General features: G+C 42.8%; 2 protein-coding genes across 8 annotated transcripts in view; both read left to right on the top strand.

Annotated features, from left to right (window-relative positions):
* Positions 1 to 3,247, top strand: part of LOC119852200 (neural-cadherin-like) — an 86,005-nt gene extending 82,758 nt beyond the window's left edge. Inside the window, exon 33 of the mRNA XM_043507602.1 lies at positions 1,275 to 3,247. Within this exon, the coding sequence (XP_043363537.1) occupies positions 1,275 to 1,676 (402 nt within the window). The 3' untranslated portion in view covers positions 1,677 to 3,247. The remainder of the gene's footprint in view (positions 1 to 1,274) is intronic.
* A 5,617-nt stretch (positions 3,248 to 8,864) lies between these two features.
* The window catches only part of INTS8 (integrator complex subunit 8), a 73,236-nt gene continuing 61,645 nt past the window's right edge, over positions 8,865 to 20,455 (top strand). For 3 of the 7 annotated variants that reach the window (XR_006278713.1, XM_043507581.1, XM_043507583.1), the window contains exons 1-4: positions 8,929 to 9,199; positions 14,913 to 15,087; positions 17,322 to 17,462; positions 19,638 to 19,709. Coding sequence is in view for 5 of the 7 variants with exons in the window: in XM_043507581.1 (XP_043363516.1) it covers positions 9,070 to 9,199; positions 14,913 to 15,087; positions 17,322 to 17,462; positions 19,638 to 19,709 (518 nt within the window). In the remaining 2 variants the exon portion in view is untranslated. Of the gene's footprint in view, positions 9,200 to 14,912; positions 15,088 to 17,321; positions 17,463 to 19,637; positions 19,710 to 20,455 lie in introns of all 7 variants that reach the window. The other 4 variants (XM_038389448.2, XM_043507580.1, XR_006278715.1 and 1 more) reach the window with 4 other exon arrangements.

Below are 20,455 nucleotides of genomic sequence, written 5' to 3'. Positions count from 1 at the left end.
GGCGCGGCCCGCCAGGGGCTTTCCCTGCACAAGCGGCGGAACAAGTTTGGGAACCACTGGTCTACACTAACAGCTTGTCTGCACTAATGGCCTGCTTCCACTCACTGAAAGTTCTATAGGGCGCTTTAACCTCTTGCTGTCAGAGCATTGTGGAACTTCTAGTGCAGTCACAGGTCCACGCAGTCAGTTAATGCATAGCAGGCTAGTGCACTGTCAATTCACACCCCAGTTTGCCATGTGTTAAATCGCCTTACAGACAAGCCTGTAGAGTGCTTTTTGTGGTTTAGGTTAATACATTTTGGAAGGTTTTGCTTAAGCTAATGCATTAAAAATAGCAGTATCACCACAGCATGGGCAGCAGCTCAGACTATCCCCCAGAGTACAATCCCATCCAAGATCCTAGGTGCGTGCTCAGGTGGGTAGCCCAAGCCGCCACCCATGCCACCACAACCACACTCCTATTTTTAGCTTGCTAATTTGAGCATAACTAGTGTGGGTACCTCTCTCTGAGCTAGGAATTGCATCTCCCAGCTGCAGTGTAGATACACCTTTAGTGTGGAATAAGAGTGTCCACATGAGCGAATGTGGAATAGCTATTCTAGGCTTAATCCCTACGTAGACAAGCCCTTAAATTCGTATCTCCTTCTTCCAAGCCCTCGCTCACTGCCACCATCCTTACAAGTAGTGGAGGACCAGGTGGGGATAGTCCATCAAAACCATTCTCGTCTTTTAGGGCTTGCTGTCATGCTTTTCTCTTTTACCAACAGAAGTTGGTCCAATAAAAGATATTACCTCACCCACCTTGTATCTCTAAAAATCTTTACTCCTATTTAAATACTTCACTTTTGAAAAGGAAAATGGTGATTACAGGTATCTCAGATACTGGCCTGGGGTAAATATTGTCTGGGGGTTTGGAAAACTTTTAACCTTTTTCATTATGACTTGACATGAGGTGTACTGTGTCAAGTCTCATGAGTTGACATAATGACTTTGGAGTGGAGGTTCCATTTACAGCCATATCTGCCTTCCACTTTTCTGAATTTGCATGTAACATGGTGGATTTTTGTTTGTGGCCAAAGACTGTCAGTATTCACAGAGATTTTGTCTAATCTGAAGGTGTCATCCCTTTTCAGATCCTCTCTTTTCTTCAGTCTGTGAAAACCTCCCATACTCTGCTTCATTTGTGAGTTTAAAAAAGCCCATTGCTTGCAGTTTAGGGCATTTGCTTTATGTTGTACGTCTCTTTAATGTTTGCATTAATTAATGTGTTTCAGACTGCTTTTGATATAGATGAATTAAAGAAACCCCTGCATAGCATCCCCCAGTTCTCCACAGAAACCACTGCTCCACACTTCAAGACACATCCTTGTCCAGAGAGAGACCCATTTACAAAACACTCACATCAAAGAGACTCAAATTCTGCAGTCACCAGTATTTCAGACTTCAAGGAATATGTGTCTCAAATAATATACGATGCAGACAATGATCTACGTAGTCTTCCCTCAGACACTATTCACTTTTACTGCTTAGAGGGGCAGTGTTCTCTGGCAGGCAGCCTTAGTTCCTTAGACTCCTTCAGTGTTGATGAAGATCTAAACTATGATGACCTCCATGAGTGGGGATCAAAGTTTAACAAGCTTAAAGAACTTTATGTGCTTTCAAATGAACACTTGTAAATGGAGAGATGGAACCCAACACGTTGCTGTGATATGAACTACCTAGTGTTTTGTATAAGATGCTAAACTGTTTCATAAGAAATAACTTATTTATTGAGTCAGGCATTTAACCAGTTAGAATCACTCACCTTTCCCTTAAGTGACAGTCTGAATACAGAATCTTTTTGTATGTACTGTATAAATAGATATTTAAAGTTAGAAATTTAAAGGTTTTTTAATGTGTGAATTTTCTTGAATACTTTGAAATGTAGGACTTTCATAGCATAGGAATAGCTTTATGCAATACCTTTATTTTGTGTAGGCCAAAGTGAGTTATTACAAACATCCTGTATGCAAATACTTCAGTTATTTTCTTCTTGGTTTTAGTGTGATTATGAACACTGGTGGGAAGATTTTTATAAAATTGCAAACATTTTGGACTGTAAAATCACAACTATAATTACAGAAGTTAAATATAAAACTTATTTTTTTTGTTTTTCTTTTGTTGATAGTTGTCCGCTTCTCTTACTTCCTTTCTCTCCCCCAGCGCACACACCCTTATAAACATTGTCCAGACCTTTAATTTAATGCCTTTGGGGAGGGGATCAAACAAAGTAAACACTTGGGGATAGTAGAAAGAAGATTAGAACATCTTGCTGTATAGTATGTAAACACTTCACCAGCTTGCGGAATAGAGTTATACATGTTACATTGTTGATCATGCACATAGGGAAGATGTGTTACAAGGTTAGAAACAATGTACTAGGAGAATTGTTTATTTTCCAACTTCCCCTTCCACACACACACACACACACACACACACACACACACACACACACACACTCTAATTGAATGTGATAACTAAAGTGAGCTGCTACTATAAACCTCTCAAGAGAAGTGGTGATTTGAGCATGGGATTGGTGTCAGGAACTCCTGAGTTTTAATCCTGGCTTTGACACTAGCTCTTCTGGCGGGGCAAGTCACATTAAGCGATTTCTCTCTGTAAACTGGGTACCATACCCACATCATAAGGTTGATGTGTGAGGATCAGCTAGTGTTTATAAAATGCTTTAAAGCTATTAACTATGTATTACATTATTTTATACTCATTTTTAATTATTTAATTAATACCACAACACTGTACACGAAGCCTGATTTTTACTCTAGCCAATTCTATGTAAATGTGATTTGTAACCATAAAATACTGCATTAAAATTAGACCTCCATCACTGTGCCTGACTTTCATGCCTGATCTATGAGAAGTGGAGCTACAATGAGACTACTCTATTTAAAATAAGGGAGGTACAGAGAAATACAGTAATTGTTCTAATACAAATATTCTGAGACACACTTCACTGAAAAAAATCTGTCAACTGAATAAAAAATGTACTTAATTAGCACAATTGAATTCTTAATATAAACCATATTTAAAATGTTGATATTTATCAGCTAGGTACTATGCAGTAGAGAAAACAGGATAGCAACTCAAACCATGACTCATTCCTTTGTGAAGGACAGATATTGATTTGTTCATGCAAAGTCACTGATCATGGCAACCATACAATGTATTGTCATGTTTAGTATAATGAAAGTTCTTCCCTCCTTACTAAGATAAATGTATTACCTTTTTATAAGAAACTAGTAATTGTAATAGCTATTTTATACTTCTGGAACACACATGTATGTTGTGCTATAAATGGAAACCTTACTGACATTTTGAGGTTCAATAGCTATCTGCTTCTTGAGTCTTGTACTGAATACATTCAGTTAAATTATACTGTAGATATTGTATATAAATTTCTATCACTCCTATCGCTCTTTTGTATTTGAAGTTCAGTAAAGATTTTTAGGCTTATCATATTGGTGCATTACATCTTCAACAAGGAAGAGATGAATTTCAGGTGTTCAGTGTACTACTCACTCCAGGGTGTTGGAGAGTAGTCTGCATTATCTGTCCTCCATCTTATAATGCAACTAAAGTCTGCCAGTGTTTTTACTGGTTCTACACATACATGCATAGCTTAGGAAAGTTTATAGGTAGCTAGCAGTACATTTTTTTCCTAGGATCAGTGAAGGTGCAACGGAACAGTGGAAGAGAAGGGTCTTATGGTGAAAGCACTGCACTGTGCTGCTTCCTTCCATATGCTACACGAAGGTGTGTATGGAAGGAAGAAGGGCCTTGTGTCTCATTCGAATGCATCCGATGAAGTGAGCTGTAGCTCACGAAAGCTTATGCTCTAATAAATTTGTTAGTCTCTAAGGTGCCACAAGTACTCCTTTTCTTTTTGCGAATACAGACTAACACGGCTGCTACTCTGAAAACTGATTCCTTGTGTGATTTAATAAGAGGTCTCATTCAGTAGTGAGCTGGAGCCAGTTCACACCAGTTCACTGGAACCAGTTGTTAAATTTAGAAGACGGGAAAACTGGTTCTAAAAGGGCTTCTAAATTTAACAACGGGCCAAAAGTGGCACCTTTGGTGCTGACTCTGTGGGTGCTCCAGGGCTGGAGCACTTATGGGGAAAATTTGGTGGGTGCAGCTCCCCGCCCCGCCCAGCCCAACCCCAGCTTGCCTCCACCTCCTCCCCTGAATACGCTGCCCCGCTCTGCTTCTCCGTCCCCCCCGGCTTCCCGCGAATCAACGCCGCAACAGGTAACCTGGGTGGGGCGCAGAAGAACCGCTCCCCGCCCCAGCTCGCCTCCGCCTCCCTGGGCCTGAGTGCAAAGCCACTGCTTGCTTCTCAGCCCTCCCATGCTTCCAGCGCGAACAGTTGATTTGCTGGAAGCCGGGGGCGGAGAAGCAGAGCGGGGTGGCGCATTCGAGGAGGAGGCGGAGGTGGAGCTGAGGTGAGCTGGGGCCGGGGGTGGGGCAGGGAGCTGCTTTTCACCATGGGTGCTCCCCCCACAGCTATGCTACCTCGCCCCCAGGAGCCAGAACGACCTGCCGGATGCTTCCTGGGAGCTGCCCCAGGTAAGCAACACCGGGACTCACCACCTCACCCCCCAGCAGGTCCCTCTGGCTCTTAGGGGCAGGGTGGGCACCCACTACGGTGGCCCACGAGACCCTCCTGCCTGGTTCTGGGGGCAGACAAGGGAGGGGGATGGATGAGGCAGGGGTCCTGGGGGGCATCAAGGAATGTGAGGGGTTGGATGGGGCAGGAATCCTGGGGGGCAGGGGTGGGCCACAACCCCCTCGTGGGGTAAGGAGGAAACCATTAAGATTTTGACAGCTCCTCACTGGTCTCATTACATTTTTCCCCCCTGCAGGATCCCTATTTTGCTAAATGTTAGACATCTGGGCCTGGTTTCTCAGTAGTATTATATAGCACTTTGTATGTTAGAAGTACAGCTTCAATAGACTTCAGTTGCAGGTGTTAGTACTCAACACTTGCAAATCCAGTCCCTGGGCCTCTCATTGAGCATCCAGAAAATGAATACAGTTTATGGCCATCTGTGTAAAAATTTAGGTTTAAGCAACTTGCCCAGCAGCACAGAGGAACTCTGTGGCAGAGGCAGGAATAGAATCCCACTCTCCAGAGCAACATTCAAATGTCTTAACTAGGAGACCATCTTTTCTCTTCCTACAACCTCTCCCTCATTCACTACAAACTTCCATCTTCTGCAACGAATGAAGTAGGGATCCTATAGACAACATGCCTTCGCTGCATAACCCAAATTCATTCAACAAGCACCATTCATCCTGGACATTGAATAAGGTGTCCTGAGGGAAAAAATAGTATGTGACCATGTCATTAGACTATACAGTAATATATGCACAAGGGCCCTAATTAAAGTTGCATAGGAAACCTTAATTCTGGCAGTTCCTAATTTTTGAGTGCTTGACTTTGCAACCCTAACATTCTTTAATATAGGGTTTTTATGTATTTCTATATAAATGTCATGGGAATTTGATAAGATAGGAATTGCTTACCTCCTAGGGTTGCCAGGAGACTGTTTTTTGACTGTGCCACTAAAAGTCCTGTTGGCTGTAGTGCCAGTGGGCTAGGAAGGCTCCACACCTGCCTCTGCACGGCTCCTGAGAAAGAGCCAGCATGCCCCTCTGGCACATAGGCAGAGAAGTAGCCGGGGGGCTCAGCACGCTCCCCCCACCTGCAGCCATGGGCCAGGAACTGCAGCCAAGGAGAGCTGCGGCGGCGTCATCTGCGGGCAGGGGAAGTGTGTAGAGCCCTCTGGCCACCCATCTGCCTAGGAGTTGTAAGGACATAATACTGCTTCCTGGGAGCCGCCTAAGGTTAGCATCGCCCAGAGCCTGCACTCCAAGCCCCGTCCTGTGCCCCAACCCTCTGCCCTAGCCCTGAACCCCTTCCTGCACTCTGAACCCTGTGGCCTCCAGCCCAGAGACCCCTCCTGCACCCCAAACCCCTCATCCCTGGCCCCAGACCAGAGCCCTCACCACCTCAAGCATCTGCCTGGTACAAATGAGCAAGTGAGAGGGTGGGGGAAAGCAAGTGATGGAGGGAGGGGGTGGGGGAAATGGAGTAAGCAGGTGTGGGTCCTCAGAGAAGGGGCAGGGCAAGGGTATTTAGTTTTCTTCAATTAGAAGTTGGCAACCCTACCTACCACTGAAAATATCTGCTCTGGAATATTGCCAGGTCCTGGGAGCTAACATTTCACTCCTGTGAAAGGTTCAATAATTATTTAATGTGTTTAAAAGTGTTACAAAGGGTAAATTTTTTAGAAGAGGAAATAAGAGTAATGTACTAGTAAATTAATATAAGCAAAGGTCAAAACAGTTTCAATGCCCTTACATTAGGGGTTTGCATGGATTTGTCTAGATCACTTTTTTAAATCAATTTAAACTGCTCCACTTGTCTGGTACAAGCAAAGCCTGAGGTTATGGAATGGAAAAGTGCATTTTATTTTATAAACATCACTACTGCCCATGAAAATCTTCCTTCTTTGCATCCATATTCTTGAGGTCTGACTGATGAGTGAGAGGTTTTACCTTAGCATCAAGATCTGATTCATGCATTCATCTTTTGATACAGAAAGTAAAATGCTCAGATACACAATTTCACAAGCAGAAATTTTGGGCTTCTCATTATAGGAAACAAAAAGGGTGAAGCACTAACAAACATTCTTACCATGGCCTGGTGCATAAGGCACTAGACTGGGCTTTAGGAGACGGGAGTTCTATTCTCTGCTCTGTCACTACCCAGCTCTGTGACTTCGAGCTAGTTGTTTCACCTCCATTTCCTCTCCCACTCTTTGTCTTGGTTTATTAAAATGGCTTCCTCTGCAGAGCTTACAGTGTTTTAGGATGTTTAACCAGTACCTAGCCCAAAAATGGCACCCTGTTTTTAGTGGGTGCATAGTGCTAATGTACTACAAATAATAAATACGTTTGGCTTATTGCCCATATGCTTTGCTATAGTCACCCCCTGCATCCTACTGCTACCTTTCTGCCAAGCTTTCACAAAAGCAGGGCTGTCGGTAAGATGAAACAGGTGGAGAGCTGCTTGCTTACAGCTGCAATAACATTTCCATGCATCCGATGAAGTGAGCTGTAGCTCACGAAAGCTTATGCTCTAATAAATGTGTTAGTCTTTAAGGTGCCACAAGTCTTCCTTTTCTTTTTGTGAATACAGACTAACACGGCTGCTACTCTGAAACATTTCCAAAGTCATTCATTAGTCAGTACCCCAGCTCGAGGGAAACACAGCAGGGCTGTGGCAATGTGTTCAATGGCCTTCAATCATCCTGAAATTGTCCCACAACCAGCCATTTGCTATGCTAAGGCAGGTGCCCTCTATAGGTGCTGTTTCTGGTTGTTGAGCTATGGCCCTGCATTTGTTCTAAAGCAGGGGTGGCCAGCCTGTGGCTCTGGAGCCACATGCAGCTCTTCAGAAGTTAATATGCAGCTCCTTGTATAGTAGGGTTACCATTACGTCCATATTTTCCCTGACATGTCCAGTTTTTTAATTCTTAAATCGCCGTCTGGGAGGAATTTTAAAATATCTAAAATCATCAAGGAAAATAGGGATGTATAGTAACCCTAGATTGGAGCAGCAGAGCGGGGCTTGCAGGCGCCAGCAGTGCCCAGAGAGCCCCCCACCTCCCCCCGACCCAACCTGACAAACCAGAGGGATCTGCCGGGGTGCCAGGTGGGGAGTCCCAGCAGTACTTACCTGGGGAAGCTCTCGGTAAGCATCCGGCAGGTCCCTCTGGCTCCTAGGGTAAGGTCTGGTCGGGGGGGCAGAGGACACTCTGCCAGCTGCCGGTGCCTGCAAGCCCTGCCCCTGATCCAATCCTATCCTAGGAGCCAGAGGGACCTGCTGGATGCTTCCCGGGAGCCACCCCAGGTAAGCACCGCTGGGACTCCCCACCTTGAAGAGATGAGTGGTGAGGGAGGAGGCAAGTGGCGAGCCAGCAGGGATTCTTGAGGCAGGCATGGGGGTTTCTGGCAGGGGAGTGAGGAGGTAAGTGGCAAGTGGAGGAGGCAAGCGGTGGGTGGGGGACTGAGAAGGGAGGCAGCAAGCCAGTAGCGGGCCAGGGGGTGAGGAGGGGGTGCGGTGGCAGGGCTGAGTGGGAAGGTGGCAGGACCTGGGATGAGTGGGGGCAGAGAGTGGGAGGAGCAGGCGTGGACTGTGGGCAGGGCTGACAGCACCCCAACGTGGAGTGTCCGCTTTTTTGAATAGTCAAATATGGTAATCCTATTGTATAGGCACCGACTCCTGGGCTGGAGCTACAGGCACCAAATTTCCAGTGTACCAGGAACTGCTCACTGCTCAGGCCCTGCCCCCACTCCACCCCTTCCTGCCCCCTCCCCTGAGCTTACCATGCCCTTGCTCCCCTCCAGAGCTTCCTGCACACCACGAAACAGCTGATTGGGAAGTGGGGGAGGGGCTGAGCTGCAAGGCCGCCGGTAGGTGGGAGGGAGCAGGGGAGCTGATGGAGGGCTGATGACGTAGTACCGTGGCTCTTTGGAAAAGTACATTGGTAAATGCGGGCTTCTTCTCAGGCTCAGGTTGGCCACCCCTGCTCTAAAGCTTCCCCACTCCCGCCCGCCCGCCCGCGCCCGAGGGCTGGAAAGTTACTGGCGGAAGAAGGGAGGGTCTCCTGTCGACCGCGAATGGATCGATCCCACAGCGTCGGTCCCCGCCCTAGTGTAGACCTACCCGAAGAGAGCTGAGGGGGCGGAGCCCCAGCTGCTCCCTGAGGGGCCGGAAACGCTGAACGGGGCGGAGCCAAACGGAGCCGCCCCCCTCCGCGAGGAGCCTCAGCGGCGGCCATCTTGCTACGCCGGGCTCCTGCGGCTGGGGGCGGGGCAACCAGCGAGGGGTTCGGAACCTGAGGGGTGGGGCCGGGGGTCGCTGAGGGCAAAGGGGAGACCACGAAGCCGGGGGCCGCGAGGCGAGTTCACCTCCCCGCGGGTCAGAGCCGAGCTAGCACCATGAGCGCCGAAGCCGCTGACCGGGAAGCGGCCACTTCCAGCCGGCCTTGCACCCCGCCGCAGACCTCCTGGTTCGAGTTCCTGCTGGAGGAGGCGCTGCTGGAGACGCACCTGAAGAAGCCCTGCCCTGGTTAGTAGCGGCGGGTGCTGCGGGGCCGGTCTAGGCCTTGGGAGCAGCGGCCGGCGGGGGTTGCTCCCTGTCTCACGTGAAGCGGCGGGGGCGGCCGTTGGGCTCGCGCGGGAGCTGGGCTCGGGCGGGCCCGCCCCCGCCCCCGCCCCCGCCCCCGACTGGCTGCGGAGGGACCAGCTGGCTAGAAAACGGCGAAAGCGGGTGGCTGACCCGGCCTCGGGGCCTCTGAACTTAGCTAGTCTGCGGGCTTCGCTCTCCCGGGCTGATGGTCTGGCGGGTCATTTTTGAACTACGAGATTTGTTACGTTACGTTTCAGAGTAGCAGCCGTGTTAGTCTGTATTCGCAAAAAGAAAAGGAGGACTTGTGGCACCTTAGAGACTAACAAATGTATCTGAGCATAAGCTTTCGTGAGCTACAGCTCACTTCATCGGATGCAGTGAAGTGAGCTGTAGCTCACGAAAGCTTATGCTCAAATAAATTTGTTAGTCTCTAAGGTGCCACAAGTCCTCCTTTTCTTGTTATGTTAAGGTGTCTCGTGGCAGGGCAGATCCTTCATAATTTGATGGGTCCTTCCTGTCCCACTAGCCCAGTCCCTCTGTTCAGCATATCCATAAATGTCGTGAAAAACGGTTTGGTAAACAGTGAGGTGGCACGGTTTGCAGACCGTACAAATTACTTAGGATAGTTAAGGCTGTAGGTGACTGTGAAAAGTTACAAAAGGATCTCACAAAACTGGGTGACTGGGCAACAAAATGGTAAGTGGTATTCAGTGTTGATAAATGCAAAGTAATGCTCATTGGAAAACATTGTACATACAAAATTATAGGGTTTAAGTTAGCTGTAACCTCTCAAGAAAGAGATCTTGGAGTCATTGTGACTTATTCCCTGAAAACATCTGCTCAGTGAACAACAGTCATCGGAAAAGCTATCACAATGTTCGGAACCCTAGGAAAGGGACAGATAAGACCGAAAATATTATAATGCTACTACGTGTTTCCGTGTTACATCCACATCTTGAATACGGCTTGCAGTTCTGGTCATTCCATCTCAAAAAAGATCATTAGAATTGGAAAAGGTACAGGAAAGAACAATAAAAATGACTACTAAGTAGCTAAATGACTACTAAGTAGTAGTTCCATACTCTATATGAGGAGCAATTAAAAAGACTGGAACATGTCAGTTTGGAAAAGAGATGACTAAGCAGGGAATATGATAGAGGTCTATAAAATCAAGAATGGTGTGGAGAAGGTGAATAAGGAAGTGTTAATTAATCCTTTACATAATAACACAAGAACCTGGGTCACCCCATGAAATTAATAGGTAGTGGGCTTAAAATAAACATAAGGAAGTATTTCACACAATGCATTGTCCACCCATGGAACTTGTTGCCAGGGGATGTTGTGATGGTGAAAAATGTAACTTGGTTAAAAAAAGAATTGGCTAAGTTCACAGAGGATTGGTCCATGAATGGCATGCTCTGGGTGTCCATAGCCTCTGATTACTAGAATCTGGGACTTGACAACAGGGGATGGATCACTTGATAATTGATAATAATTGGCACTGGCCACAGTCAGAAGAGAGGATACTGGGCTACGAGGACCATTGGTCTGACCCAGTATGGCCATTCTTATGTTCTGTTGCTCCTATGAGTGCATCCAGTCTCCACCATTTCTTGTCTTTCTTTTTACAGCCTTCCTCATTCTCTCAAGCCTGTCTAACCCTTCATCTCAGTGTGAAAATGCACAAACTAACCAAAGCAAGTGCATTTATAACATTTCTTTCCATCCCTTTCCTATATTGTCTCACTTTGTCTGTATTTACACTGTAAGTATTAGACGAAATCCCTGCTATTAGTTTAGTTTCGTAAAGTGCCGTACACGTTCAAGGTATTGAACAAATGATAAATAATGTTAAAGTACAGCAAGAAGCCTCCCTGTTACAAGGCATGTTTAGGAGCAGACAACATGTTGGTCCTAGATCAATTTTGGGATGACTGCCAGCAAGGCTTTCAGGATATAGGATTGCCTATCCAGTTGAATCACAATAGATGGCAATCTTATGGCCCAGTGGTTGCAATGAGCTCAGCTGCAGGAGGAAAAAGGACATAATTGCTACCTCCTGGAAGTATTTTGACATAATACTGAAGACTAGCTGTGTATGCTGTTTAGGTAGAAAATAGAAGTTTTGGATACTGTTTATGTTTATATTTGCTGAAACCTGAAAAAATGTATTCATGTTCTTTTGTTACTTATTAAAATATTGCTGCTCTGAAGATATCACCATGATATGCTCACACACAAAAAATCATATTTTTCATCCTCACATTTTAAAGCCTTCCATAGCATTGCCTCTGTTTACATCTTGTTGGCCACCTGCTGCTACACTTCTATTCAGGCTCTGTTTTCTGCTCATTGCTTTCCTCCATGCTCCTTTTATTTGTATTTCTCAAGCACTTACATACTTTTCTTACATCAGGAATATCTTTCATGAGCCCCATATGCTGTGCTGTTTGTCTCTGTTAGATTCCTCCTTAAAGCCTACCTTTTCCTACAGTCTCTCAGATGACCCATGTAGTGAAAATGGTGGTAAGAAAAATTCATATTGTTAACCTTAGCCTACCTACCACATAACCACCTTTTATGCAGTCCTGTCTCTTCTCTGCCTGTCTGTCCACCCCCTGGCCTGATGATATTTCTCTAGCAATATGTTTGTCATTCACCACTTAGGCACAGATCTTGCAAATGTTACAGGATATAATGCTTACTGCCAGTGATGACAGAGGGATTACTCATAATAAGAAGGGTCTGTGCCACATAATAAGTATTTTAAGGATCAAGATCTTTGCAGTCCACATGAGTTAGTCATTATGTCTGCAAATATCTATCTAAAGAAGCATGCACACCTGTGGTGTTATATGCAGTTACTAAATAATATTAACACATAATTGAGCATAACTGAGAAAATAAATCTTCAATGCAAACTGACTTGCGGTAATGAAAAAGGTTTTAAAAGAATAACCAAAACTGCTGTTCTAAAATTTATTACCCAATATTCTAACACCTAAGGCTATATCTAAACAGCGCACCTTACAACGGTGGGGCTGTGCTGCTGCAGCCTTGCCATTGTAAGATGTGCTGCGTGGTTGCTCTTTATCTCCAGGAGAGAGAGCTCTCCTGGCGACAAAATAAAACCACCTCCAATGAGAGGCAGTAGCTTCGTCGATGGGAGCACGGCTTCTGCTAACAAAGCACTGTCCACACCAGCGCTCTTCGTCAATAAAACTTTTGTCATTCAGGACGGTGTTTTTTCACACCCCTGAGCAACAGAAGTTGTAGCAATGAAAGTGCCAATGTAGACAGCATAAATTAGAAGGTTTTTTTTATTTTTTTGTTTAATGTTTCATTTAACGATACTTCATTTCACAATTTTCCTTTTTGTTTGGTCCTTTCACACAGCAATAGGACAAGAATTTTTTTTGTAAACAAAAAAATTCATAGTAAAACCACAAAAATTATCAGAGGGAGTTAGGCAGGTTTGTACCTGAAATTTTTTTTTAACTCAAAATATTGTTTGTTTCAAGAAATTAAGTTGCATGCCCTTCTAAATGTACTGTGCTGGCATGGAATCAGGACTTCTGAGATGCTGTTATTAACCATGAAAATTTTACCTCATTCAAGTGAGAATCTGACTAAAATTACAAAGTGAAACTGTCATTTATTTTTATTCTTGTAGCACCAACGGCCCTGACCATGGCTGAAGTCCCATTATCTTTGCAAAAGACTTAATATGACAGGCCCAATCTACATTGTTAACTTAGATCTCATAGTATTAATCCACAATTTTTTATGTCTAAGTTGGCAGTGTTTGCCTGTATTTTGTAAAATACAGGAAAAGGTTAACAGTTCCAATTTTTTAATACTAAAAGCAGTCAAAGCTGCAGGAAAGATTAGTGTTCAGTTCAATAGTGCTTTCCCCTGATTTGAACTCTATAACACAGAATTAGGGATGTCAAACGATTAAAAAAAAGAATTGTGAGATTAAAAAAAAGTTGCAATTAATTACACTGTTAAACAATAATAGAATACCATTTTTGTAAATATTTTTGCTAATATTTTTGGTTTTGGGGGGGTGTGTGTGTTGGGGGGAAGTGTGTGCGGGAAGCGCTGTCTCTTTAAGCAAAGCACTCAGGAGCCTGAATTCTTTTTCAGCCAGCAACACCCACTCCTGAGCCATCCTCAACAGACAGGGTGTCCCCCTACCCCCACCCATGTACCTGGTTGCTGTTGAGGTCAGGTCGGGGAGTTGGGGGAGCTTAACTTCAGCCTCCTCGCCTCCCCCTCTGTGCAGCAGACGGAAGGAAGGCTCCCTGTTCAGAGCAACTTGGCCAGGTGTGGCTCCATTGGGGCAGGGAGGGGAGGAGGTAGGAGCAGCAGTGGAGCAAGGCGGCGGAAGGAGGGGCATCCCTGCCCCGGCATGCAGCGATGCCCCCCCGTACATGGCACCATGGGTAGTGGCCCCCCTCACCCAGCCAGTGTCTCCCTCCCTGCCTTGATGCTGGAGTCCCATCTCCAGAGGTGTGCAATTAACGCTCGTTTTTAAAAAAAAAATTATTAATCGCATGCCTTAACTGCGATAAATGGACGATTCTAAAAAAAAATTTGCATACTTCTAAATAGCATGTGGAAAAGCAGAAGTGGAAACAGATTATTTCCAGTAAAATTCCAAGTTATCCATGAGGGAAAAGTCTGTTTTCTTGGAATGTTAATTCCAGTGAGGCTGTACTGGAAAAGATTCTCAGAGGTCTCTGAAGAAGACTGAAATATTTGTTGTTGTTGTTGTTCTAGACTATTTATGTCAGTCTGCAACAATTGGTAATTTTACTGAAGACCTTTAAGAAATTTAAATGAATAGGCAGCGGATTTAAAGCAAACAAAAGGAAGTACTTCTTCACACAACACACAGTCAACCTGTGGAACTTGTTGCTAGGAGATGTTGTGAAGGCCAAAAGTATAATTGGTTCAAAAAAGAATTAGATAAATTCATGGGTGATGGGTCCATCAGTAGCTATTAGCCAAGATGCTCAGGGATGCAACTGCATGCTCTTGAGTTTCCATAAGACTCTGACTACCAGAAGCAGGGACTGGATGACGGGGTGGATCACTTGATAATTGCCCTGTTCTGTTCATTCCCTTTAAAGCATTTGGTATTGGCTACTGTTGGAAAACAGGATACTGGGCTAGATGGACCCAGTGGTCTGTCCCAGTATGGCAGTTCTTATGGTCTTGCATTCAGCCCTGCTCAAAATCAGGTTTTAACCTTTCTATTTGCCAGACTCTTTACTCTCAGCTAATAGTTGATGTGCTCAAGACACATTTAATATGGGAATTCTTTCTCTGGTTGTTGGTGGTTGAAATTTAATAACATTAGTGCCCAACAGTGAAAATAAGTACGAAGAATATTTGGGTGCCATGATAAAATCATAATTTAACCTAAGTTTATTTTATTAAGAATTTGGCTAAATTCAGTGTAAAAACTCATGATATTCTTTTAAGGTTAGAATCTCTGTCAAGTAAAAAAGATGATGGTATAAATGCCAAGAAAATTCCCTGCTCAATATTCATGGTTGTAATTTTATTTCAATATGACATATTTTGTTTCTGTGCCTAAAAATGAAGTTAAAAATGTGTGTTGTTTTTATTTTCCTGTTTATAGATCCTCCACCTGTTCAGTTGATTGTCCAGTTTTTAGAGCAGGCTTCTAAGCCATCAGTGAATGAGCAGAACCAGGTCCAGCCTCCACCTGATAACAAGAGAAACCGCATTTTAAAACTTCTTGCTCTTAAAGTTGCTGCACACTTAAAGTGGGATTTGGATGTACTAGAGAAAAGGTATTGCTTATACATTTCAGGCTGAAAATCTTAAACTACAATGTGACCCAAGTTCTCTTTTTTAATAAGATGGAAATCAGTCCTATTCTGTATTCCAACTGAGGCATTTCAAAAGAAAGTTTGGCGTGGGGTGGAAGAAGGAATTTAATAGTTCAGTCAACTATATAATAGTTCAGTCTGTTTATAAGTAGGTAAAATAAGTCTCTTGATGATACAAGGAAGCAAGGCCATAAACAGGGATGTTGCAACTCCCATAAGTGAATTATTATTATTAGTAGTACCAGTAATAGTAATTTTTAAAAAGAAAGACAGCAGACCTTATAAGATGTTCACATTCCTAACCTAAGTAACTGTATGCTCTTATTGTTGTAACTTTTGTCCTTCTCCACCTTCTCACTGTTCATTACATTTGTTTAATGTTGGACTGTAAGCTTTTTCAAAGCTTATTTTAAAGCTTGGGTGCCATAAAAATAACATTGGTTTCAAGTATGTTCACTAGAAAAGTAAAAATTCACATAATTTCCCTGTCTTGTAGGAGTAATCGATTTTGCTGAAGTGGCATGAAAATTATGCTTTATTTATAAAGACATAAAGAAGCTTGCTATAAGGGTATTGGATCATATGAAAGTCTTCAAACTAATTTTTATACAGGTGGGATGGGGTATTCATAAACAAATTATTCTCCTTTCTTACCCAACTCTGATGTTTGAATATTTATAAGTGGTGCTTCCTTGTGTATTCCACATTTTCAGGTAGTGTGGTGTAAGGAGTAGAGCAGAGGTCTGTGAGTTAGTGTCCTTGATTCTAAATTTCCAGCTTTGTTAATTTCTGTTACTCAGTTTCCTCATCTGTTGGGTACAGTATTTATTTGTACTGCTGAAGTGTTGTTAAGCTTAATTAATGTCTGTAAAAGTGCTACGAGGTTCTTCCCTATGAGTCTCTGCATTTATGTAGCACTTTAATCATAATCTTTATGGTCATGATTAGATACCAAAACCACAATAATATATGAGCTGTAATACTTTTACTGCAAAAATGTATTTTTAATTTAATTCTGAAGATACTGTAGAAGTCAAGATGAACATAGGAAAGTACATTGATTACATTGATTGTGCTTGACTTTCAAACTGGGTCTCCAGTTTTGCAGGCACACCTTTGTATTTGTAATTAATTCATGTGTTTTTTACAGTCAATTTATCAAGGGTTCAGATTCACAGCTACAAAAAATAGAGGCCAGTTTTGAAAATTGTCTCTTTAATGCAACACAACCTTGAGCTGATGCAGGACTCTCTAGACTCACTTTGTCCCTCTAAACGGTCCTGTTTTAATTTAAAATCTTTCTCTAATAGGGAGAAACTAAGATATGATCCCTCGACCTATTAACTGATTCATGAATAACTATGGGTGGTTATACATAGGCTAAGTTGTACATAGTCCTAAGGCTTCATAATCAGGACCTATACCTTGGGGTTTCAACTGCCTATGCTAGGTTACACAGCAACATTTAAAGAGATTTCAGTGGCATACTCCAGGGTATCTCAAACTGGGTCAGGACTCCAAAGTGGGTCAGGCTGTAGTTACTAAATATGCATGTGGAATTGGTTGATTTGGGGCTGTCATGATTGTTACTGTGTATTTATTTTTCAGAAGTCTGAGGGTACATAAGGTAGTCATTTACTTTAACTTCAAATGCTTCTCTTACAGAGAAATCTGAATTAGTAACCATGGTATTTTCAGTTGCATAGCAGTGAACTTGAGAATCCTAGAGTGGGGCTTTACTGACTTTTCAGGGGAACTATATTGTTTTATCACAGTAAGATGGTGATTGTACCAACTAATGCTTGTCACCTGTGTTTTATATATGTTCAAACTTATAATGGAGTATGTGCTACTCTAGCCCCCAGTCTTAAACCATTGTGTAGTAGTGTGCACAACTGAATACGAGGCAAATATAAGTAGCACATAGTTGCTTCTCATTATAGGGTCCACTCCTACTCTGAATGAGAGATTTGTCATTTACTTTGTGGGATCAGGATCTGACACTGGTTTGGGAGGAAGAACTTATCAGTGTGTGGGAATCACTATTATAGAGGAGCAAATTACTCTTATTTTCCTGGGGAATTATGGATCAGTTTAAGTCATATGCCCCGCATTGACTAGTTCTGTCTTACCTAAACATACTAGAAGTAGGACTTCTGTGTGAAATGTACAATCCTCTTTTTCTTGTTTTTTAGCTTGTCTGTTCCTGTACTGAATATGTTGCTGAATGAACTACTGTGTATTAGCAAAGTTCCTCCAGGAACTAAACATGTAGATGTGGACCTATCCAGTTTACCTCCAACCACTGCAATGGCTATACTGCTCTACAATAGATGGTAAACAAACTCTCCTTTGAGCTATTTTCATAGGTCAAATACAAAAAGAAAAGTGAATTAATCCTATTTAAATTTAATATTGGTTCTAAATTAGGCTGTTCAGAGAAGTGTTGAACTTCTGTCTTTAATGGGCATTGGTAGGGGTTGGTGTATGTGCATGCACAAAATGACACACGTTTTAGTTTGCTAACGGTTTAAATTTAATATTTGTTTACTTTTCTGTATTTAGATAAGAGGTGTGCAAACTCAACATGACATATAAATCTCAAACTAAATGTATAGTGTCAATAATATTCTTCTCCTTTATGCTTTTGAAGTCACCTGGATGAGTGCAACAAGTGACTGGGTCTGAAGAGGCCTTAGAAAGAAAATATGCTGTCATGTAACAGAATATTGAACATAAATGTTTGTAGTGTGTTGGCTACTGAATTATGACTTAAATACCCTTATGCAGAGAATGTGTACAAGTTGTCAGGTTTTCTAAATTATAATCTAAATTGAGGGGTATTTTTAGCATGCATTGTGCTCTGCATATCCCATGTTAATGAAAAAAAAGAGTACTTGAGGCACCTTAGAGACTAACAAATTTATTAGAGTAATAATAATTTATTATTATTATTACTAACAAATTTATAATAATAAATTATTATTATTTATTATTTATTATTTATTCGTGAGCTACAGCTCACTTCATCGGATGCATTCTGTGGAAAATACAGTGGGGAGATTTATATACATAGAGAACATGAAACAGTGGGTGTTACTATACACACTGTAAAGGAGAGTGATCACTTAAGGTGAACTATTACCAGCGGGGGGTGGGGGGGAACCTTTTGTAGTGATAATCAAGGTGGGCCATTTTCAGCAGTTGACAAGAACATCTCGGGAACAGTGGGGAGTGGAGGGGGGAAATAAACATGGGGAAATAGTTTTACTTTGTGTAACGACCCATTTGCTCCCAGTCTCTATTCAAGCCTAAGTTAATTGTATCCAGTTTGCAAATTAATTCCAATTCAGCAGTGTCTCGCTGGAGTCTGTTTTTGAAGCTTTTTTTGTTGAAGAATTGCAACTTTTAGGTCTGTAATCGAGTGACCAAAGAGATTGAAGTGTTCTCCAACTGGTTTTTGAATGTTATAATTCTTGACGTCTGATTTGTGTCCATTTATTCTTTTACGTAGAGACTGTCCAGTTTGACCAATGTACATGGCAGAGGGGCATTGCTGGCACATGATGGCATCTATCACATTGGTAGATGCGCAGGTGAACGAGCCTCTGATAGTGTGGCTGATGTGATTAGGCCCTATGATGGTATCCCCTGAATAGATATGTGGACAGAGTTGGCAACGGGCTTTGTTGCAAGGATAGGTTCCTGGGTTAGTGGTTCTGTTGTGTGGTGTGTGGCTGCTGGTGAGTATTTGCTTCAGGTTGGGGGGCTGTCTGTAAGCAAGGACGGGTCTGTCTCCCAAGATCTGAGAGAGCGATGGCTCGTCCTTCAGGATAGGTTGTAGATCCTTGATAATGCGTTGGAGAGGTTTTAGTTGGGGGCTGAAGGTGATGGCTAGTGGCGTTCTGTTGTTTTCTTTGTTGGGCCTGTCCTGTAGTAGGTGACTTCTGGGTACTCTTCTGGCTCTGTCAATCTGTTTCTTCACTTCAGCAGGTGGGTATTGTAGTTGTAAGAATGCTTGATAGAGATCTTGTAGGTGTTTGTCTCTGTCTGAGGCCACCATCATAGGGCCTAATCACATCAGCATATTCCCCCCCTCCACCCCCCACTGTTCCTCAGATGTTCTTGTCAACTGCTGGAAATGGCCCACCTTGATTATCACTACAAAAGGTCCTCCTCCCTCCCCCCCCACTCTCCTGCTGGTAATAGCTCATCTTAAGTGATCACTCCCATTACAGTGTGTATGGTAACACCCATTGTTTCATGTTCTCTGTGTGTGTGTGTGTATATAAATCTCCCCACTGTATTTTCCACTGAATGCATCCGATGAAGTGAGCTATAGCTCACGAAAGCTTATGCTCAAATAAATTTGTTAGTCTCTAAGGTGCCACACATACTCCTTTTCTTTTTGCGAATACAGGCTAACACGGCTGCTACTCTGAAACATGTTAATGAGAATAACAAACGATTCTGTGCTTAAATTTTTGTTTTCACTTTTTTTCCCCGTATAGGGCCATTAGGACCATTGTCCAAAGTAGCTTTCCTGTAAAACAAGTGAAACCTGGTCCACCTCAGTTAAGTGTGTAAGTCAGCAAATGTTCTTCAGAATGTTATTGACCTGACATGTTTTTGAGCGTCATATAGTTCAGAAGCTGAATTTTCAGTTTGACGATTCCACATTAATAGCCTATAGAAGATTAAAATGATGAATTAGTGTATTTTTGAAAAAAATATAAAATGAATGTATTCAGAATAAATCTTAAAAATATATTTGTCTGTTAAATATGTTCCAGTCATATATCATCTTTGTAGCCTGACAGAGAACTTGGGAAATCATGGAGGAAAGGGAGGCAGGTGTTTTTCACTCTAGTAGGCTTAGGCCTCAGTCTAGTTTGTTTGGTAAATTTTTAAGTCTCTGGCTTTACTTATACCAGGCTGGCTAAATGGGTCAGGTCATATTGTTCCAGACTGTCAGACTGAGAATCCACTGAGCTATTGGATTACTAATCTGCAATAATAAAGCTTTTTTTTTATTAGCTCGCAGGTTATTTCATTAGATATTTGGTATACTTAAATATAAAAATCCAAATTGTTTTGAGCAAAATATATAGGTTTTTTTTAAAAAACTGCCTCTTGGATTGACTTTTTTTACACTGTAAATCGTATTGCCAAAATACTATGTCAGCTTTATAGTCAGGAAGTCTGTTTATGAAAAGCAGTTATGTATTTCTGTAAAACAGAGGACAGATTTTAACTTTAGAGGCATAGCATACTTTGCCGTGTATTAAGAAAAATCCTCATTATATGCATTAGATTTTTTTTTTTTTTT

The sequence above is a fragment of the Dermochelys coriacea genome, chromosome 2, assembly GCF_009764565.3.
Source record: "Dermochelys coriacea isolate rDerCor1 chromosome 2, rDerCor1.pri.v4, whole genome shotgun sequence".
Lineage (NCBI taxonomy): Eukaryota > Metazoa > Chordata > Testudines > Dermochelyidae > Dermochelys > Dermochelys coriacea.
The sequence above is the reverse complement of the archived record's forward strand: the minus strand, read 5'-3'. Positions and strand labels throughout refer to the sequence as shown.